Genomic DNA, 20,131 nt, shown 5'->3' on the forward strand with positions numbered 1-20,131 from the left:
GTCTGTGTTGAGGTAGGCCTACTTCTATCGCCTACTCTGGTAAAGTTGCACACACTAGCTACAATGCAAGATATATTTAGCCTATTTATTTATGGATAACGTAAGGCGGGAGGTGTGTGTTGCTTTTAATTATCGAATGTTCTATCGAACGTATTTTTTATTGATATCGATTACATCTATTGCGATACATATCGCTATCTATATCTGCATATCGCATATATCGCCCAGCCCTACGCTATACATGAAAAAAGTGGTAATGGGATGGGTTGATATGGCCCCTTAAGACCAACATACAAAAAAAGTCGGTCCTACGGTTCAACTTCCAGCTGCTCAACTAGGTCCCATCAAAAAGCTAGTTAAACTGATTGCACCTGTATCAACTGCTTTCTGCTCAATTAGGCCAACTCTCTGTGTGTCTCCATTCTACAAGGATATAAGGCACATTCCATCCAACTTTCTATCCATTCATCCTCTTCAAACCATTCACTCATCTACCCATTAAACTATCCCATCAACATCTATTAAACAATCTGCTTATCAACATCCATTCAACTTTCTGTCTATCAACATCCATTACACTATCTACATTTAACTTTTAAACTATATACTCTGTCTCAGGCTTTAAACATACAATCTGGCTCTACAGATCCTGTTCAACTATTTCCTCTGCCCACAACTGTTTCAAAATAAATGTCCTTACTACAATAATTCACTATTAAATAATTTAACTATTTAAACTACTCAACTATTTAACTGTACAGCCATTTCAACTGTCAGTTGTTATCAACTATGACTTCTGCCGACTGTTATCAAATAAAAGTTTGTTTTGCATTTTATGTTAATATACAGTATGTTTATATTTTCATGCACTGGTAATTTCCTCGAAATTACATTTTCTAGTTAGTCCATTGTGATGTCATAGTGCTAATATAAAGTCTATGGGGAAAAATAAGCTTGTTTTTTGTTAATATCTCAAAAAGTATAAAGTTTACAAAAGTGAAAAATACATTCCTCAAGTGTCCTTTTCAAGACCTACGTTACAAAGTTTGAACGAAGTTTCTACGTTAAACGGTTGAAGCTGAATTAGACGCAGAAATTTGGTGGGAAGAAGAAGAAGAAGAAGAAGAAGAAGAAGAAGAAGAAGACTTCGGATAACAGAACAGTGCATTTTCATGCACTGTAATAACTAGAAAACGCAATTCCAGGGAATTACCAGTGTATGAAAATGCAAAACATATTGTGTGAAATATATTGTTAAAACAGATGATGTGCTAATTGGCAACCAACATGATGAGGTTTAATATAGTTGGAATGACTGAACAGTTAAATAGCTGGATAGTTTAAAAGGTTAAATTATTTGCGAGGTAGATGAGGTTTAATATAGTTGGAATGACTGAACAGTTAAATAGGGTGATAGTTTAAAAGGTTAAATGATTTTCTAGGTAGATGAGGTTTAATATAGTTGGAATGACTGAACTAGGTACAGTAGATGAGGTTTAATATGGTTGGAATGACTGAACAGTTAAATAGCTGGATAGTTTAAAAGGTTAAATTATTTGCGAGGTAGATGAGGTTTAATATAGTTGGAATGACTGGACAGTTAAATAGGGTGATGGTTTAAAAGGTTAAATGATTTTCTAGGTAGATGAGGTTTAATATAGTTGGAATGACTGAACTAGGTAGATGATCTTTAATATAGTTGGAATGACTGAACAGTTAAATAGCTGGATAGTTTAAATGGTTAAATTATTTGCTAGGTAGATGAGGTTGTCTAATTGCTGTGATGTCATAAAGGCCTAATAGTTTTTAATTAATAGTTTAATCAATCAATCAATCAGTTTAACTGGCTCTTTGATGGGGCTTAGTTGAGCAGCTGGAAGTTATGTCTATGGGGACATTTTGAATAGTTTTTTATTAATAGTTTAAAAAGTATAAAAGTTACAAAGATGAAAAATACAAAGCCCACATGTCCTAAGTAAGACCTACATTTCCTGAAGGAAATACAGTGCATGAAAATGCAAAAATATGATGTAAAATATCATACAGAGTAAAAACAAACTATATTGGTTGCTAGGTAGATGAGGTTTAATATAGTTGGAATGACTGAACAGTTACATAGGTGGATAGTTTAAATGGTTAAATGATTTTCTAGGTAGATTTGCTATAGTAGATGAGATTTAATATAGTTGGAATGACTGAATAGTTAAATAGGTGGATAATTAAATAGGTGGACAGTTGGAATGGCTCTAATGTTTGCTAGCAGTTATGCTAACTATGTTAACAAAGATAATAATGTTAACCAAGTTACTTAGCTAACTTAGCTAATGTTTTCTAGGATTTTTTGAAAAAATGTTAATAATGGTAATGCTGTTAACTATGTAAACCATGTGACTTAGCTAACTTAGCTAATAATTGTTAGCAGTTATGCTAAAATGCTAACTATACTAACCATATTACTTAGCTAACTTAGCTAATCATTTTTAGCAGTTTTGCTAACTATGCTAACATGCTAGCTATAGTAACCATGTGACTCAGCTAACTTAGCTAATGTTTTCTAGCAGTTTTGTTAAAAATGCTAACCATGTGACTTAGCTAACAACGCTAACTATGCTAACCATGTTACTTAGCTAACTTAGCTAATCATTTTTAGCAGTTATGCTAACAATGCTAACCATGCTAACTAGGTACAGTGGGTAGGAGTCATAGTTGATGACAAGTAACAGTTACAATGGCTGAACAGTTAAAAAGTTCAGTAGTTTAAATTGTTTAACAGTGAAATATTGTAGTGAGGACTTTTATTTTGAAACAGTTTTTGGCAGAGGAAGCAGTTGAACAGGATGTGTAGTCTTAATAGAGCCAGTTTGTATGCTTAAAGCCTGAGACTGGCAGTTGATCCAGGTGGCCTGACCACCTGGCATAGGATTCTAATTGCTTAACGGCTCTATTGTGATGTCATCAGCCCAATGTTAAGTCTATGGGGAAATTTTGAGTAGTTTTTAATTAATAGTTTAAAAAGTATAAAAGTTACAAAGATGAAAAATACAAAGCCCACATGTCCTAAGTAAGACCTACGTAACATAGTTTGAATGAAGTTTCTACGTTAAACGTTTGAAGCTGCATTAACTGCGTTAGAAGAAGAAGAATAAAATGCCTAGGAAGAACAGTACAGTGCATTTTCATGCACTGTAATAATAAAGCTAAGAATAAGAAGCCTAGGAAGAACAGTACAGTGCAAATATAAACATACTGTATATTAACATAAAATGCCAAACAAACTTTTATTTGGAAACAGTTGGCAACTGACAGTTGAAATGGCTGAACAGTTAAATAGTTGAGTAGTTTAAATAGTTAAATTATTTAATAGTGAATTATTGTAGTGAGGACATTTATTTTGAAACAGTTGTGGGCAGAGGAAATAGTAGTCTTAAGAGAGCCAGATTGTATGCTTAAAGCCTGAGACATAGTATATAGTTTAAAAGTTGAATGTAGATAGTGTAATGGATGTTGATAGACAGAAAGTTGAATGGATGTTGATAGGCAGATTGTTTAATGGATGTTGATGGATAGTTTAATGGGTGGATGAGTGAATGGTTTGAAGAGAATGAATGGATAGAAAGTTGGATGGAATGTGCCTTATATCCTTGTAGAATGGAGAGACACAGAGAGTTGGCCTAGTTAAGCAGAAAGCAGTTGATACAGGTGCAATCAGTTTAACTGGCCCTTTGATGGGTCCTAGTTGAGCAGCTGGAAGTTGATACAGGTGCAAATCAAGTTAATTAGTTTATTGTGATGTCCTAGTGCTAATGTAAAGTCTATGGGGAAAAATAAGCTTGTTTTTTGTTAATATCTCAAAAAGTGAAAAATACATTCCTCAAGTAATGTAAAGTCTATGGGGAAAATAAGCTTGTTTTTTGTTAATATCTCCACAAAAGTGAAAAAATACATTCCTCAAGTGTCCTTTTCAAGACCTACGTTACAAAGTTTAAACGAAGTTTCTACGTTAAACGGTTGAAGCTGAATTAGATGCAGAAATTTGGTGGGAAGAATAATAATAAGAAGAAGAATACTTCGGATAACAGAACAGTGCATTTTCATGCACTGTAATAATAAGAAGAAGACTTTGGATAACAGAACAGTGCATTTTCATGCACTGTAAAAAGGTGGTCCTCCTACACCCTACGGTTCTCGAGATATTCACAGAAAACTGTGTCTGCCCTACCCTTCTTTCTGGGGGTCCAGTCCAGTGGGGGGGCTACAGATCAAAACGAAAAACGATGGTTCCATGCTATCCATGTGGGGTTACATGCCCACCAAGTTCCGTGTACCCCGGTCTTTCAGTGTCCCGGGAATCCTTGACGGAAATTTGGCTTCGCTGCGCGGCGGTCATAATAATTGAGCTCAGCTAGGACTTTCATAAACAACCAGTACATGGGAAAAACGTTTAATATTTACCACGTCCTTATAAATAACTATGCACATATACCATAATTTCTGCTCTAAGAATTGCTCCATAACAAGGCACAGTAAATGGAGGAAAGTCAGATGTTTCTCTCATCACAGCACTTTGACTGGCACAATGTGAGGTGAACTTTGGGAACAGATATAGTACATGGTTCATTTGCTGCAGTGTCAGTATTGTCTGAATATATCACACTTTAGCTGTCATTGTGGAGTTGATGAGACAAATTACTTGTTAATTAAGTTTTGCTCAAAAAAAGAGTAATTAGCGGCTGTGAGCAGTTGTCCTTCAACAGGGTTGTTTACCTCGAGTAGTTAATCATGTGAAGGTATTTAGCGTTGATGAGGATTTTGGAGACCACTGGAGACTGTTGAAGGGCTTGGCATTTATGAGCTCATTTTTCATTTCTTTCTTTTCTTTGGTCCTGAGCATGTCATAAGCGGATTATGTTCATGCTTCTGGTCTGACAGCTAGTTCATGTGTATCTTCCACACAAACAGCACAATGACTTTTGTCTTCAGAATAATGACACATTTCCATCTGCTATGACAAGGAGTCTGTCTCAGTAAAGCTTGTGTGTGTAGTTTTCTAGATACTGTCCTTGCATTTACTGTACTGTGTAAAACACTACATGATCAGTGCATCTTGCAGCCTACAAAACCCCATGCTACTGTATAAGATATGGAAGTCTCTTTTGAAGGTGCTAGCTATGCTGCTACGTTAGGTTTGGTGATTTGGCACAGCTTCAGTAAGTGAATCTAGCACCATCTGTTTGCTGGGCGAGGGTATAGGAAATGCACCGCCCAACAAAAGCATTTAATTAAGAGGCAGCACTGTTGAAATAATCATTAAATACTAAGAAGCATAGTTATCCAAGTCACAGAACTGTGGTAGCAGCTAGTCCATATCATATGTTTGGTTTTGTACTACAGTGATAACTGCAAGCCATTGTTTAGTCTCCATACTTCACAGCTATGGTTTGCTTTGTCTGAGCAAACTTGTAAATGCCCCTGAATCAAAGATTAGTCATGGCTCTGTGTCACCCTTGATTGTGGACACATCTCAGTGAACAAACAGCAGACCCACAGTCAGAGATTAAATGAACAGACTCATGATTTCATTTCCACCCTCACTCTTTCTCTCTCTCTCTCTCTCATTCTCCTTCCTCCACCCCCCTGTCTAACACATTCACTCAGTCCTCTTCCACTCTCATTCTCTCACTCTTCTCTCTCTCACCCCCCCCCCCCCCCCCCCCACACACACACACCACCCCCATTGACTTTAAACACATTATCGTGCAATAAAACACATTTTGCATAATGGTAACCATAGGTGGCAAAAAATAAACACAAATAAAGCTTGTCACAATTGATCACACTTGTTTTAAATTATGTGACACAATCGATATAAGCCAGGTCAGAGTGCCAGAGTGCAAACAGATTATTTAACATTACAGTCGTTTGATTTTGTGACCTGGGTGAACCGGAAAATGGGTGTCAGTGGGATCCTTTCCAGACTGACCTGCAGAGCAAATTCAAATTTACTAACAGATTTGTCTTGGTTCATGTCCCCCTGCACACACACAGACACACACGACCACACACCACTGAGGGAGACATTCTTAAGGGATTCAGCTCCCTAAAAGCATCTCTCTGAGGGCAGCCTTCTTATTGGTCATGTGTGCTTTTAAAGCGAGCATTTCCACAGGGCTGTGCACGCACACGCACACCCACAGACACAGACACGCTCACGGACGGCTTTAGCAGGAGAGCCAATTAAAGAGCAGCGTCAGTCATTTCTCACCTCCCTCTCTTTCCCTCCCACTCTCCGGCTGTTTCACCTGCGCGCCGGCGCATTACACCCGCTCCACTGAGCGCATGAGGAGCACTCAGCGCAAGGATGAGTCTGTGCTTGTGTGTGAAGGAGAGAGAGAGAGAGAGAGAGAGAGAGAGAGAATGCACAAAACGAGCAAAACAATAATGAATGTTTTAGATTTGCTTCGACAAAGTCAACCATGTACGTAGACTTGAGTGTGTGAGTGGTATGTGCGTGTGTGTGTGTGTGTGTGTGTGTGTGTGTGTGTGTGTGTGTGTACCCCTCTGATTAAAAAGCCGGTTCCTGGATGCCCTTGGTGTGGCTGTTGTGTTGTGTGGGTAATGAGGCATGTCTGAGGGCGGCGTGACTTTAAAGAGGAGCACAGTGCTCCGGTGCCATCCCTCTCTCTACCTTCATCTTCCCTTTTGTCATCGAACAGATACAGGCAACCCACTGGGCCCACCACAGGCAAACATGAAAAGCTCAGAGAGAGAGAGAGAGAGAGTGAGTGTGTGTGTGTGTGTGTGTGTCTTTTCTAGAATGCCATGACCTAGGACAGGGAGGGGTATTTCAGGTTGTTAGAGAACAAAAGATGAATGGGTTATCTAATATAGGGGTTCACTAAAAAAACTGATGTGGTTTTGTAGTTGCTATTGACAGTACTGTATGCCTTGTTGAAATGCACAATGTGACTAAATAGAAGATTGAAATGCAAAATGTAACTATAATGAATCTATGGCAAAAAATGGTACACATAAGTGGATGCACATTCATAGAGCAGCTGAAGACTTCCGGTAGTGTCTCACAGTAAAATGTAGCCCATTTGACTATTCAGAGATGTGACAAACTGCGTTGGTCTGTTTTTTATATTTATATGTTATGGAATAGTTTGTTATCATAATTGACTAAGGGAGTAAATGATGAAGGCTTAAATACAAGTCCTGTTTGTCACATTGTTATTGAATGGATGACCACATTTGCATGTAAATTAATATGATCACCCTTTGGTCACCCTTTGGTCATGCACTTTCCCCCATGTTCTTTTTTTCATGATTCATGTTCTTTCAGTTCACTTTGCTCCTATTATATCTCTCCATCTTCACTCTTTCTCTGTCATTTGACATTTTGAATAGCACCAAGTCAACTATACTTAAATAGTTTTTGCTGTTCTCTAAAGGCAACTCATTCAAACATCATCATATATCAATCTGTCACCATCACAGCTGCATATTCTGAAGTGCCTTTATAAAAGTGTAGAATTCTGTCCACCCCTGGCCTGAACAACAGTTCAAAATGAAATGCAGAGACGTACGAGGTGCACATTATGTTGACCTACTGGGGGCAGCACAAAGGTTCAGTAAATCACTGGAGCTTTTAACACAGGAACCGTGTAGGTGCCTGAGACTGTAACTTTGCACTGATTTGAAAGGGCACCAGATGACCTGCTGAGAGTGGGGCTGGTAAGCCACAGGTGTGGAGGGAGGTCTATGGTTCCATTAGTGGAAGAAGAATAGTGGTGGAAATAAGCACGAAATCAAATATGGAGACAAACACAGCAGTATGAAGTACCTTTATTCACTTAATGATAGGACAGCTGACCTTGCTAAATGTCCATCTTTTCAACAAAAAAAAATGTATCGGACTTTAACTTGATCACCTGCTGAACATCTGTAGGACAAACTGCTAATAGAGGAAAAGTGCTCTTTGAAAGCATTGCCAAGGGTCATTAGTAGATGTTTTAGGTCATTAAATAGTACGTTTTTATAGTAATTGGATTTGGCGGTTCTTGTTTTGTTGTACAAACCTTTCTTAACCGTTTATATTGACTTTTGTTGGTTTATTTTAGACTGTAAACTGTTTAGACAGTAAAGCTATCTGTAGTAAAGTGGTCTGTGAAGGCCGCTGTGAAACGACAGCATGGCCAGCCACTGTGGATACTCCTTTCTCGGCAAAGACAGAAGCTTGTTTTCTGCCAGTCGCAAACATGATGCAATACAGACACAGAGAGAGCGAGAGAGGGAGCAGAAGGGAAGGAGAAAGACAGAGAGAGTGATGGACAGAGAGATGGAGGGGGGTAATGAGCTGTGGGCGTTGTAATTCGGCTCTGTGAAGTGGACTCATTTAGGAGGCAGTTTAAAAAAGCGGGCAGAAAGACAAAGAGGCCAGCACTCATCTTAGCCACTGAAAGCTGCCGCTGCCTCTGCTGCAACTGCTTCCGATCCCACCAACGCAGTGGCAGCAGCAACCAAATATAAGGAACCGAATGAAATATTCAAGAGCAGAGTCCCTGTTACTCTGCAACACACACTAAGAAGACTAAGAGGAAAAATATCTGAAATTCTCCTCTATTCAAAACCGTTTTCCAAAGGCTGCCTTTCTTTAACTACAGTAAAATGCATGCAAATCCTTTTAGAGAACATCAACAAAGCCAAATATAGACTTCAGCAAGTTTTCTCCAAATAATGAAGCATATTTAATCTGTGAGGTCATATGAAAATGAATTAGCTTGCCTTAGAGCACTTTGGCAAAAACAAGCACAGGGAGTTCAAAACTATCACTAAAGCGTGACTGTATTACATTTTTTTTTTATTAAATTGCTTAAGTACACCTTTGAAAAGAGGGCTCATTGAATCAAAACATTACACACAGTTCACACAACCACACAGCCATGTAACAGAACACATCAGATCTTTTGCCAAATGAAACACTTTAATAAAAACGATACAATTGTTTATAACCATTTCGCTACCGTATGGCACACACATGGATCATATGATTTCACTCTGTTGAATTAGTTAGTCACTGAAACACGTAATTCCATACCAAATCCACAATGCCATAAACTAATTCTCAGCCTTTGTTTTCAATTTCATAAAATACTTTTTGCAAAACACAACACACATTTCCCTACCTAACACACAAACATCTAACAGGAAGTTACTTGATTTCCTTTTTCAAACACAACCAATCAAAATGGCACATTTATTTACCAGTGTGTAACACTGTTATCTCACAAGTACAAATAATCATTGTTTTACTGAAAATCAACAAATTATTGCCTTCATAAGCATAGATACAAGCCCAATGCCCCCCTCCCCCCACCACCACCGCCACCAACATTCAAACAAACACACACACACACACACACACACACACACACACACACACACACTTTTTATAAAATTAAAAACTCAAAGGTCAAAGGTTGATAATTGGTTTATAGTTTTGTAGATTTGGTATGGTTTTTCAGTGACAGGTTACAAAAACTGACATGTAAAGATTTTATATGTAAGTGGTTGAAGAAAGAACTATCAGGGCAAATGATTGCTTTTGAGATGTGTTTATAACATATTTAATGCAGTGTTTCATTTCACAGGAGATATGGGGTATTTTGCATTCTGTTTGTGACCAATATGTGGATTTGTGTGTTGAGCTTTGGAAAACCTGTAAACTGTAACAACCCCACATCTCAGATGTTTTTCTAAATGAAACACTATGAGCTCCCCTTCTCATCCTCACTCTTACTCTCACTCACACTGCCATGTTGCTTGCTTTCCATATCTGTTGAAGACAGGTGAACTCACCTGTTGCCTTTTGCAGTTCTTTGATTTTTGTGTTTACAGTTAAGCGCCAAAGTGTCTTTACACCTGATGGCTGTGTTTGATCAATTGGATCATGAGTGTGGCATTTTGAAAGGTGGTGCTTTAAAGGTACTCTAAGCGATGTGTTTTTTTAGGCTAAAACATTTTTTGTCACATACAGCAAACGTCTCCTCACTATCCACTAGATGCCTGTCTCCTGAACACACTGTAAAAAAAACGCGGTCTCTGTAGACAGCCCTGGCTCCGCAAACGGCAACAAAAACAAAAAACGAAACATAACAAACAGTGCTCCAGCCAATACGGACAAGATGCGCGTTTAGGAGAGTTTCAATTGCATTGGAGGGAGGGGGAAGGAGTAACGAGCTAGCTCTTTGAACGTCAACAGAACTAACGTTGCCCAACATCGCCTATAGCACCTTTAATATGGCAAAGAAGTGACACTATGTTAGATTGTTGTCTAAAGTCTGATTTGTGTTTTGTAAAAATGTGAGGCTGAGAATGTGCTTATAGTTGTGTAGATCTGAGTTGAGGTTTTGTTGTTAAGGTTTCATCAATTGTGGGTTTCTTTACATTTCATCGGAAAAACAATTAATACAGCTATGTAGCAAGTCTAGTTATTAATGCATACAGTAACTGCTAAATGCAATGGCTCACTGAAATATAGATATTGAACCAGAGTCCGTAAAAGCCAGAGGCAGGCAAGTTTTTCTTGTGAAGCACCTGGACTTTATGGACTTGTTGATGAGCTGCTGGCGGTTCTCTGTGGGGATATCTCTTGATCTACCTCCCTTCTGCCCGCTGCGTCTGAATTGCTGTGACACCCCGTATTGACTTAAAGTGCCTTCCATTTGCTTTGGACTTACTGTGACAGCCTTGGGGATCGATTAAACTTGGCTTGGCAGCACATACAGTTTGCCCAGAGTTTGCCCCAATACTCCAGGTGTGTCCCACCTGCACAACCACACACACACACACACACACACACACACACACACACACACACACACACACGCATACACACACACACATTCGATCAATACATTTCATTTTAGAGAACATTGCTTTCTTTTCTATAACACTGCAGATGTTGGAAAAAACACTCTTGAGGAAGTTGCAAGGAGCAGATTAACCTGCAGCAAAGCATTAAAAACCCAAACAGAATGAAATAGGGCAATGGAGCATTTCCTTCTTTTAAAAGAATGTCCCCAGAATACCAGTCAGTGTTAATTGTGATATAAAGCGTGCGGATCAATAAGGCTGGCCAGTGCTATTGACCTGAGACTTTGGAACCGTGTGACTTTCGAAAGTTTGCTGAGATTCATTCTCAACGCTCTGACTTTCTCGTGTTCCCTTATTACCCAGCTGCTCTCTGGCCTGGGTGAAGTTAGCAGGTCATGATTTCCAGAAAGGTCAATTGAAAAAAATGAACACTCAATGGCATTTGCCCCGCGGCTCTTCCAGCTGATACATTATTCCAACGCTCCCCTTGTGCACACACTCTGACGGAACACACACCTTTTGTGAAGCCATAATAGGATTTGGGTGTGCGAATTAGCACACGTTGTAAAATCGATGCCATCGACTCGTCCCGTTTTTACCTTGAGATGCGATCAGGGATGGAGTGGCAGTGAACATTCATCATGACGCGACAGGGCCCATTACGTGACGCTAAAAAGGTCAATCAAATCAAAAACATGTTTATGGATATTTCTCATGCCCTTTTCAGAGTGGCGGCTTTCGTATCTGTCTCGCTAAAAAGTCATTTCACAATCCATTACATATGATTAGCGCCTCTCCCCAGCCGAGACAGTCCGAAGAGCACCCGAGACCTCCCAGGGGATATCGATCTGCGTGAGATAATGCTGTCCCCTTCCAAGTAATCAGATAATCGGGCTGCTACACCAGACTATCCTACACTGCCCTGCCCTCCTCCAAGCCTTGAAAGCAGAATAGATTTTCACAACAATGGAGGGATATGAATAAAAAAGACTTAAAGGAATCTCAGACAGACAAACCTATCTGTGTCTATGTTATATTATCTGCTCAATTTCACTCATTCACATCAGTTAGTTAAATAAAGAAAGCTCTCATGTTCCAACTAACGTTTATTTCAAGGCACCTAATGTCATTGAGATGTAAGGTGCACATCAGAGCTGCAGTGTTACTGTAAGATTGAAGATTGACTTGGACTTGACAACTGCTGTCATCATGCTCAGAAAACACAATGTCACAGAGAGCGATGGTGTTGTGAGAAGACTTCCAGTGGCTGTTGTATAGGTCAGATTCCTTACATGTAATCATTCAGGCAAAATAAAAAATGGTCACAGCAAATATTCTGAGAAATCCTAGTGAGTCTTGTTTATACACATTGTCAGGCTGGATTATCATGGCAAATCTTCCTGCAGATCCCATTCAGTCCGAAACCTTAAAGCTTAATCCCTCCTTCAGAAAGAAAGCCTGGACATGGCCAGACAAATTGGCTTTTTTTTAAGAGAGACATATGAGTATAATGTGAAGATAGAGAAGTACTCAATTATGAGTGCCGAAGCTCTGTTTGGGTATTAAATCCAGAGCCTTTTCTGTTGTTAGTGGCGTGCTCTACCAGCCGCAGAGGAAGGCGCTCCCTCACCCTGGGTCTGACCCCTGCTATAATCCTGAGAAGCCTGCCGCTTTCAGCTCCCGCTCGCTCTTTTATTTGATTTTATTTATTTATTTTAGGATAATCCCACCGCGGCTTTTTGTTTCTCTCTTTCTCCCTTTCTTTTCATTCTTCTTTGCTCCTTTCTTCCTACACACTTCTTAGGGTTTGGTTCTGCTCCGTATTTTTTTCCCTCCCCGCGCCTTTCTTTCTCTCCATCCACAGCTCACTCTCTTCCCTTCTCACCCTTCATGCATTAAGACTGTTGGAAGCTGATGGAGCTTTTGTTCCGAGTGGAGATTAAGCTCTGAAAGTCGGAGCCTTGAATGGAGGAGGTGAATTATTTGCAAATTAAGTTGCTGTGCCTCTATCTGAGCCAAAGTGACGGGGATTTGATGGAAGAATACCACTACACCCCTGCAGATGCATAAAAGCACCAAAATGCTTTCAGCGGCTGCCTAAAAAGCACTTACAGCCATGCCCAACTCCCCACTCATCAGGGACTCAGCCATCCGTTTCATTATCTTAATTCAGAGAGAAATGAATTGTTTTATTCATCTTTTATTCAGTGACAACTGACGGTTAAATGACAGAGCCGCTGCTTGCTACTTTAAATGTTCCCAGAAAGATAGACATGCTGATACTCCCAGAACAAGCTCTTTGTGGTGTACAACTGCAGTAACAGAACCTTACACCCTACACAGTGAACCTGCCTGTGTGGTTGTATTGTATTCTTCATAGATACCATTTTGCATATGAACACCGTTATTATATTCATTGTATGGGTGGTTGAGTGCTCTTACACTGTTCATGTGAAACCCGTCTTTCTTCAGGCCATTTTAGACCTTCAGGCCATTTTGTGAAGTCAGTACACAATTTTATCCATTGTTGGCATTGAATAGCACCCTTTCTCGTTTTCCTTCTTTCTCTCTGCTTCTGTCCATCAGACTATGAACGTAATGGACTTCTATCTTCCCCTCTGATTCAGCATTCTTTGCTTTGGAGTGAATAGGTCCAATATGCTTGACAGTGGACAAAAGTTAATCTACAAAAAAACTAATCACCAACTAATTAGTTGGTAAATTTAAACTAAGGAGGGGAGTATTGGGGTGTGTGTGGGGGTGGTGTACTTATGTGTGTGTGGGGAGGGTATGTTGTGTGTTTGAGGGGGGGCTGATGAAATGTGTGTGTGTGTGTGTGTGTGTGTGTGTGTGTGTGTGTGTGTGTGTGTGTGTGTGTGAGTGTGAGATTCTATTTGTGCGTGTGTTCGCTCCTGAGTATGTGCACATGTTCATGCATGTGTTTGTGTTCACTTTATGAATGTGTGTGTGTATGGGGAGGTATGCTGTGTGTGTGAGTATGGTGTGTGAGTGTGTGTATGTGTGTGTGTGTGTGTGTGGGGGGGGGGGGGGGGGTAATGGTGTGTGTGTGTGTGTGTGTGCGTGTTGTAGGAAGAAATGTTTAGCCTTAGAGATGAGTGCCATATATGTGTGTGCTATATTCATCCATTTACTTTTTTGATGTTGTCTGTGAACTTGGTAAAGATGGAAACAGAAAGAAAAGATTTATGTCCAAAATCTGTGGAATGTCATGTTCAAGGTGTTTGTATAATTATGCTGCTTGTGTTGTGCCTTGGAGAACGTCTTGCCAGGCCTACTCTCAGGAGGATGGGCGCCCTAGGCCTTATTTACTACTTATGGGTCAATCTTGACTGGATTCCACAGATGTCGGTCTTTATGGGATACAACCTTATAGATATTATCAACTGGTTAAGTAATGAGGTCGTAAAATGGTTTGCCTACCGTTAATGGAGACGTCATGTCCTGTCTGTCTTGTCAGGAGGGTATAAGAAGTGCCTTTTGTAGGCCTACTGTAACATCAGACTGTGTCTGTTAGCAACATGACGTGGGTCTCCGGTGCTGTGAATAAATCTCTCTGACGGTGGTGATCCACTGTTGCTACACGACATTCTGTCGTGTCGCATTCCACTCTATTCCTATGGGTGACGCAAGGGACTTTAACACGCCCGCAAAGCATTCCGGGAAGGTGGTCCTGCATTTGAAAAAAAAGTTGCGCATCAAAAAGCTGACCGATGCCCATCTTTATGCAAATCAATCCGTTGAACGCGACGCAACTATCCGATGAAAGCACAAGGTTGTATGTCATTTGTTCTACCACAATGGTGCCTGTGAAACGTTGGTTCTGTTTACAAGACAAATTAATGTATTAACGATCTCTTCCACAACCACCTAGTAGTCCATAAAACAAACAAAACTAGGATTTGGATATAGGATTAAATATTGATGGTTGGTGTTTCTGGTGAGGATTTGAGATTGCATTGACTAGTTTAAATAAAACAAGTTTCCGAAATGGCTTGCATAGTTTAGGCTATTAATAGGCTATTAATATATTATGGTTGTGGGGTCGGGGGGTTAGTGGCAAGTTCAAAAAAAGAGAGAAAAAAAGAATGATGGCTTATGTATAGAAACTGTCTCTGTATCTGCTGGTACAGGTCTGCATGCTCTTGTGCCTTCTACCAGATATCACATTATGTTTGTTAATGACTTTGGAGGGCTTAGAAAGGAAAGATCCGTGCTGGTCCATTAAACCACACTACAAAGAACCCAGCATCACAGTTATCATGACTCTAATTTAAATGTGATGCTGGAAATATGTTGTCCCTCTCTCGTCCATTCAGTCTCACTCATAACCCACCACTCCTCATTGCCCTATCTCATAACCTCCATGTCACTCATAACCCACCACTCCTCACTGTCCCATATCATAACCCCATCTCACTCATAACCCACCACTCCTCACTGCCCTATCTCATAACCTCCATGTCACTCATAACCCACCACTCTCCACTGCCCCATATCATAACCCACCACTCTCCACTGCCCCATATCATAACCCACCACTCCTCACTGCCCCATCTCATAACCCCATCTCACTCATAACCCACCACTCCTCACTGCCCCATCTCATAACCCCATCTCACTCATAACCCACCACTCCTCACTGCCCCATCTCATAACCCCATCTCACTCATAACCCACCACTCCTCACTGCCCCATATCATAACCCACCACTCCTCACTGCCCCATCTCATAACCCCATCTCACTCATAACCCACCACTCCTCACTGCCCCATCTCATAACCCCATCTCACTCATAACCCACCACTCCTCACTGCCCCATATCATAACCCACCACTCTCCACTGCCCCATCTCATAACCCCATCTCACTCATAACCCACCACTCCTCACTGTCCCATATCATAACCTCCATCTCACTCATAACCCACCACTCCTCACTGCCCCATATCATAACCCACCACTCTCCACTGCCCCATATCATAACCCACCACTCTCCACTGCCCCATATCATAACCCACCACTCCTCACTGCCCTATCTCATAACCTCCATGTCACTCATAACCCACCACTCCTCACTGCCCCATATCATAACCCACCACTCTCCACTGCCCCATATCATAACCCACCACTCTCCACTGCCCCATATCATAACCCACCACTCCTCACTGCCCCATCTCATAACCCCATCTCACTCATAACCCACCACTCTCCACTGCCCTATCTCATAACCTCCATGTCACTCATAACCCACCACTCTCCACTGCCCCATCTCATAACCCCATCTCACTCATAACCCACCACTCTCCACTGCCCCATATCATAACCCACCACTCCTCACTGCTCCATCTCATTCATAGTCCAATTTTCCCTACACAGATGCATGGAAATACAGCATTTGTACTGATGTGTACTATTTATGTTAAATAGATGCAGTGAGAAATGTTTTTGTAAGTGATTTTTAACATTATTATATGAGGCAACTACTGTATATTCTGTATACAAATCTGTATACAGAATATACAGTAGTTGCCTCATATAATAATGTTAAAAAATTCACTCGGATTGAATTTTCATCATAGCAAGGTTATAACCTTTAAACTGGCAGAGCCCTAGTGCTCTATATGCCAAGTCATACATAATGAAAACGTATTGAATAGGACAAGTAATAAAAAGTTAGATATCAATGTGAGTGAAACAACAGTGCTTGGTTGGTTTCAGCTCTGTAAGGACCAGCATGATTTAGAGAGAGCCAGCTTTCCTGCCTACTTAGAACAGGTGAGACAGCCTTCAATCGCATTACACTACAAAAAGACATATACTAACAGCATTGGAAACAGCACTTTGACAGCAGATCATCCCTATATAGCAGACATAATGTCAGATTTGTTTTTTGGGGGGCGGAGTGGGGGGGTGGGGGGGTGGAGGGTGAGTTGGGGAGGTGAAGACTTGTGTCAGGATTGGCAGCCATATTCTCGTTCTTTGGCTTGGTGGAATGATTTATGAGGCAGGACGTCTTAATAAAGCTGCCAAAACAAAGCAGGCCGGCGGAGACGAATTAGCTCGGGGAGAGAGACCGAGAGACGAGGAAGGGAGAGAGACCATCACCATCACCGTCAGACATCATTCAGACTAATCATCGCCCAGAGAGGACCATTAGCTCCAGGCAGTCCATGAATATCTCATTCATACTTCTTTCACATTACACCAACCTCCACAATGTGTGGCTGGAGCCAGCCCACCAAAAAGCTCGCTAAATGATAATTATGTCAATGTTCCTCAGTGCAGGGCTAATATTGAGACGATGCAATAATCTCAGCGGGACAAGTTATGCATCAATTCAGAGTTTCAGTATCGATGTTGTCCTGGGGCAAATTGATTCATTCTACTTGTCTTGTGTGTGTGTGTGTGTGCACTGTGATGTGCAGACTTTTCCAGGAAACACAGACGTGGACTCTGTGGTCCACCACAAGCTGCCCCACCCTATACGAACCCGTTTCTTGAGGCTGGTGCCCCTGAAGGGAAACCCCAGAGGAGGCATTGGCCTGAGAGTAGAAGTATACGGCTGCACTTATAGTGAGTCTTCCCATCATTTAAATTGCAACCCTCACAACCACAAGCCCAACCTAGAAAATGTATATAATTATTCATATGTACAGTAGTATCCTACAATAAGCTCTTTCAGTATTCTGCTAAAATACTACACTGTAGCATGAGGCATGAAACAACAGGCTGAGATTTTATAAGCACTAGGCAGGTGTTCTACCAACTTTGTGACCCATTTATGCAATTTATGCCACATACCTTAATTTGGATATTGGCTGTTTGTATCAGCTATCATGGAAGAGCTAACACATCTGTCATCTTCACTATAGAGTCGGATGTGGCAGACTTCGATGGTCGCAGCGCGTTGCTCTACCGGTTCAACCAGAAGTCGATGAGCACAGTAAAGGACGTGATTTCGCTGCGCTTCAAGAGCCAGCAGGCCGACGGGGTGCTGGTCCACGGCGAGGGCCAGAAGGGGGACTACATCACCCTGGAGCTCCAGCAGGCCAGGCTCATTCTACAGCTAAACCTCGGTAAGAGTGCCACGCTATCTACAGAAACATGGAGGAGAAATGAAAGATGCACACATACACACACACACACACACACACACACACACACACACACACACAAGCATTAAACATTGGATGATTTGGAGAATTTTGTACAAATTTAGTTTCAGTTTCACTAGTTTTTTGAGTTATGATATTTGGCCTTGGCAGAGGTCTGCACACTGTGAATGCACTTCTTGTTGCATTTGTATTTATTCATCTTGCAGACACTTTTATTCAAAGCTGCTTAGTACTTACACGTATGGTCTGTTGGCATTTAGTACATTAATTGACTCACACCAACTCAGCCTTAGATGCCATAATCTCATCTAACACAATTACTCACACTGTCTAGGCCATCACTTCATCTGGGGGCATGTATCACATAGAGGTTGTTAGATGAGTAATCTAAGCAATACTGTACATAAGGATTTTCTGGGGTATCATAACAGCAGACGTTCTCCCAATTCATCACTCAACTTCATCCACTTCCTGCAGATGAGTCTAAGCCCCGTAGAGGCAGCACTCGTTCAGCCGTGACCCTGGGCAGCCTGTTGGATGACCACCACTGGCACTCGGTCCTGATTGAGCGCTTCAGCCGGTGGGTGAACTTCACTGTAGACCACCACACCCAGCACTTCCAGACCCAGGGGGAGGAGGACTCTCTGGAGGTGAACTACGAGGTGAATACCTACCAAATGCTTCACAACATACAGTACAGCCTCGTGTTATGTGTCTATTTATAAGTATTTGTCAGATGCTTTTGTCCACTGAGCTTTAGGTCTTTTCCATGTTACTGTAACTCTGTTGGTATTGGTATTGGGCAATTGTACACAAAACTGTCACATCCATAACGCCATCACAATGCCATAGTATGGTATGATGATTACTTGAAGTCAAGTCAAGTCAAGTCAAGTCAAGTTTATTTATATAGCACATTTCATACACAGAGGTCATTCAATGTGCTTTACATAAACAAAACCAAACAAATAAAAGCATAGAGGGCAATATAGTCAAAGAATAGTTAAAAGGTAAAGATCATAATGAAAAGAAAACATAAAACACAAGGTAAAATCATTTAAAAATAAAGAATAATTAGTAAGCAAAAACAAAGGCAAAAGTAGTAAAAAAAGTAATAACAGACAAAGTAGAATAATTATCAAGGCAGATTCAGAATTTGTAACTCGGCACAGTTAGCAGAAAGCATCTGAGAACATTTGAAATTTGAGCATTCACTCTTCTAGGTTGAGGAACTTACATGAACAAATGTTCACATAATCATTCGCATCATACAAATACCATGGCATTATTTGCCATTATGGATGTGACAGTTTTGTGTGGAGTTGCCCTATTGAGAAATTCATATGTGAGGCTACTGTATATTCAGCATTTAACACCATAGTCCCCCTCCAAACTTGACATCAAGCTCAGGAGTCTTGGTCTCAATGATGAAATGGCGTGAGGTCAACAAATTGACACAGTGGTGCCAGGAGAATACTCTCTCTCTCTCTCTCTCTCTCTCTCTCTCTCTCTCTCTCTCTCTCTCTCTCTCTCTCTCTCTCTCTCTCTCTCTCTCTCAGACCAAACAGTGTATTGTGAACTTCAGGAGAAAGAAAGATTGGCTGAACCCCATCACCATTAATGGCTTTACTGTAGAGAGTCAGCAGCCTCAAGTTCAAGACCTTATGATATACAGTATGCACACTGACCATGTATAGTAGTTCAAAAGCCCCAGCAACACCTTATACGACTAAGAAAGTTTGGTATGAGATCTAAGATCATAAGGACCTTCTACAGAGGCACTAGGGAGAGTATTTTGACCGGAGGCCTCACTGCATAGTACGGAAAGTACTGCAAAAGGTTCTGCGTACAGCTCAAGGCATCTGTGGATGTGAGCTGCCCTCCATACAGGACTTGTACAATAGGCCATGCATCAGTAAAGCCAAAATAATCGTTATGGACCCCAGCCATCCTAACCACAGACTGCTTCAACTGTTTCCATCTGGCAAGCAGAATCGTAGCCTCAAGGCTCGGACCTTCACACTGACTCGGCAACAGCTTTTTCCACCAGGCAACCAGACCTATGAATATTGGACAGTGAGAGCCTGTGCCTGCCTGATCATGCACTCCCTCTCTTCCTATT

General features: G+C 41.0%; 1 protein-coding gene across 1 annotated transcript in view; it reads left to right on the plus strand.

Moving 5' to 3' along the window:
* The window catches only part of cntnap5l (contactin associated protein family member 5 like), a 73,340-nt gene that overhangs the window by 28,244 nt on the left and 24,965 nt on the right, over positions 1 to 20,131 (plus strand). The window contains exons 4-6 of the mRNA XM_042081541.1: positions 17,320 to 17,467; positions 17,767 to 17,970; positions 18,487 to 18,671. Of these exons, the coding sequence (XP_041937475.1) occupies positions 17,320 to 17,467; positions 17,767 to 17,970; positions 18,487 to 18,671 (537 nt within the window). The remainder of the gene's footprint in view (positions 1 to 17,319; positions 17,468 to 17,766; positions 17,971 to 18,486; positions 18,672 to 20,131) is intronic.

The sequence above is a fragment of the Alosa sapidissima genome, chromosome 23, assembly GCF_018492685.1.
Source record: "Alosa sapidissima isolate fAloSap1 chromosome 23, fAloSap1.pri, whole genome shotgun sequence".
Taxonomy (NCBI): Eukaryota; Metazoa; Chordata; class Actinopteri; order Clupeiformes; family Clupeidae; genus Alosa; species Alosa sapidissima.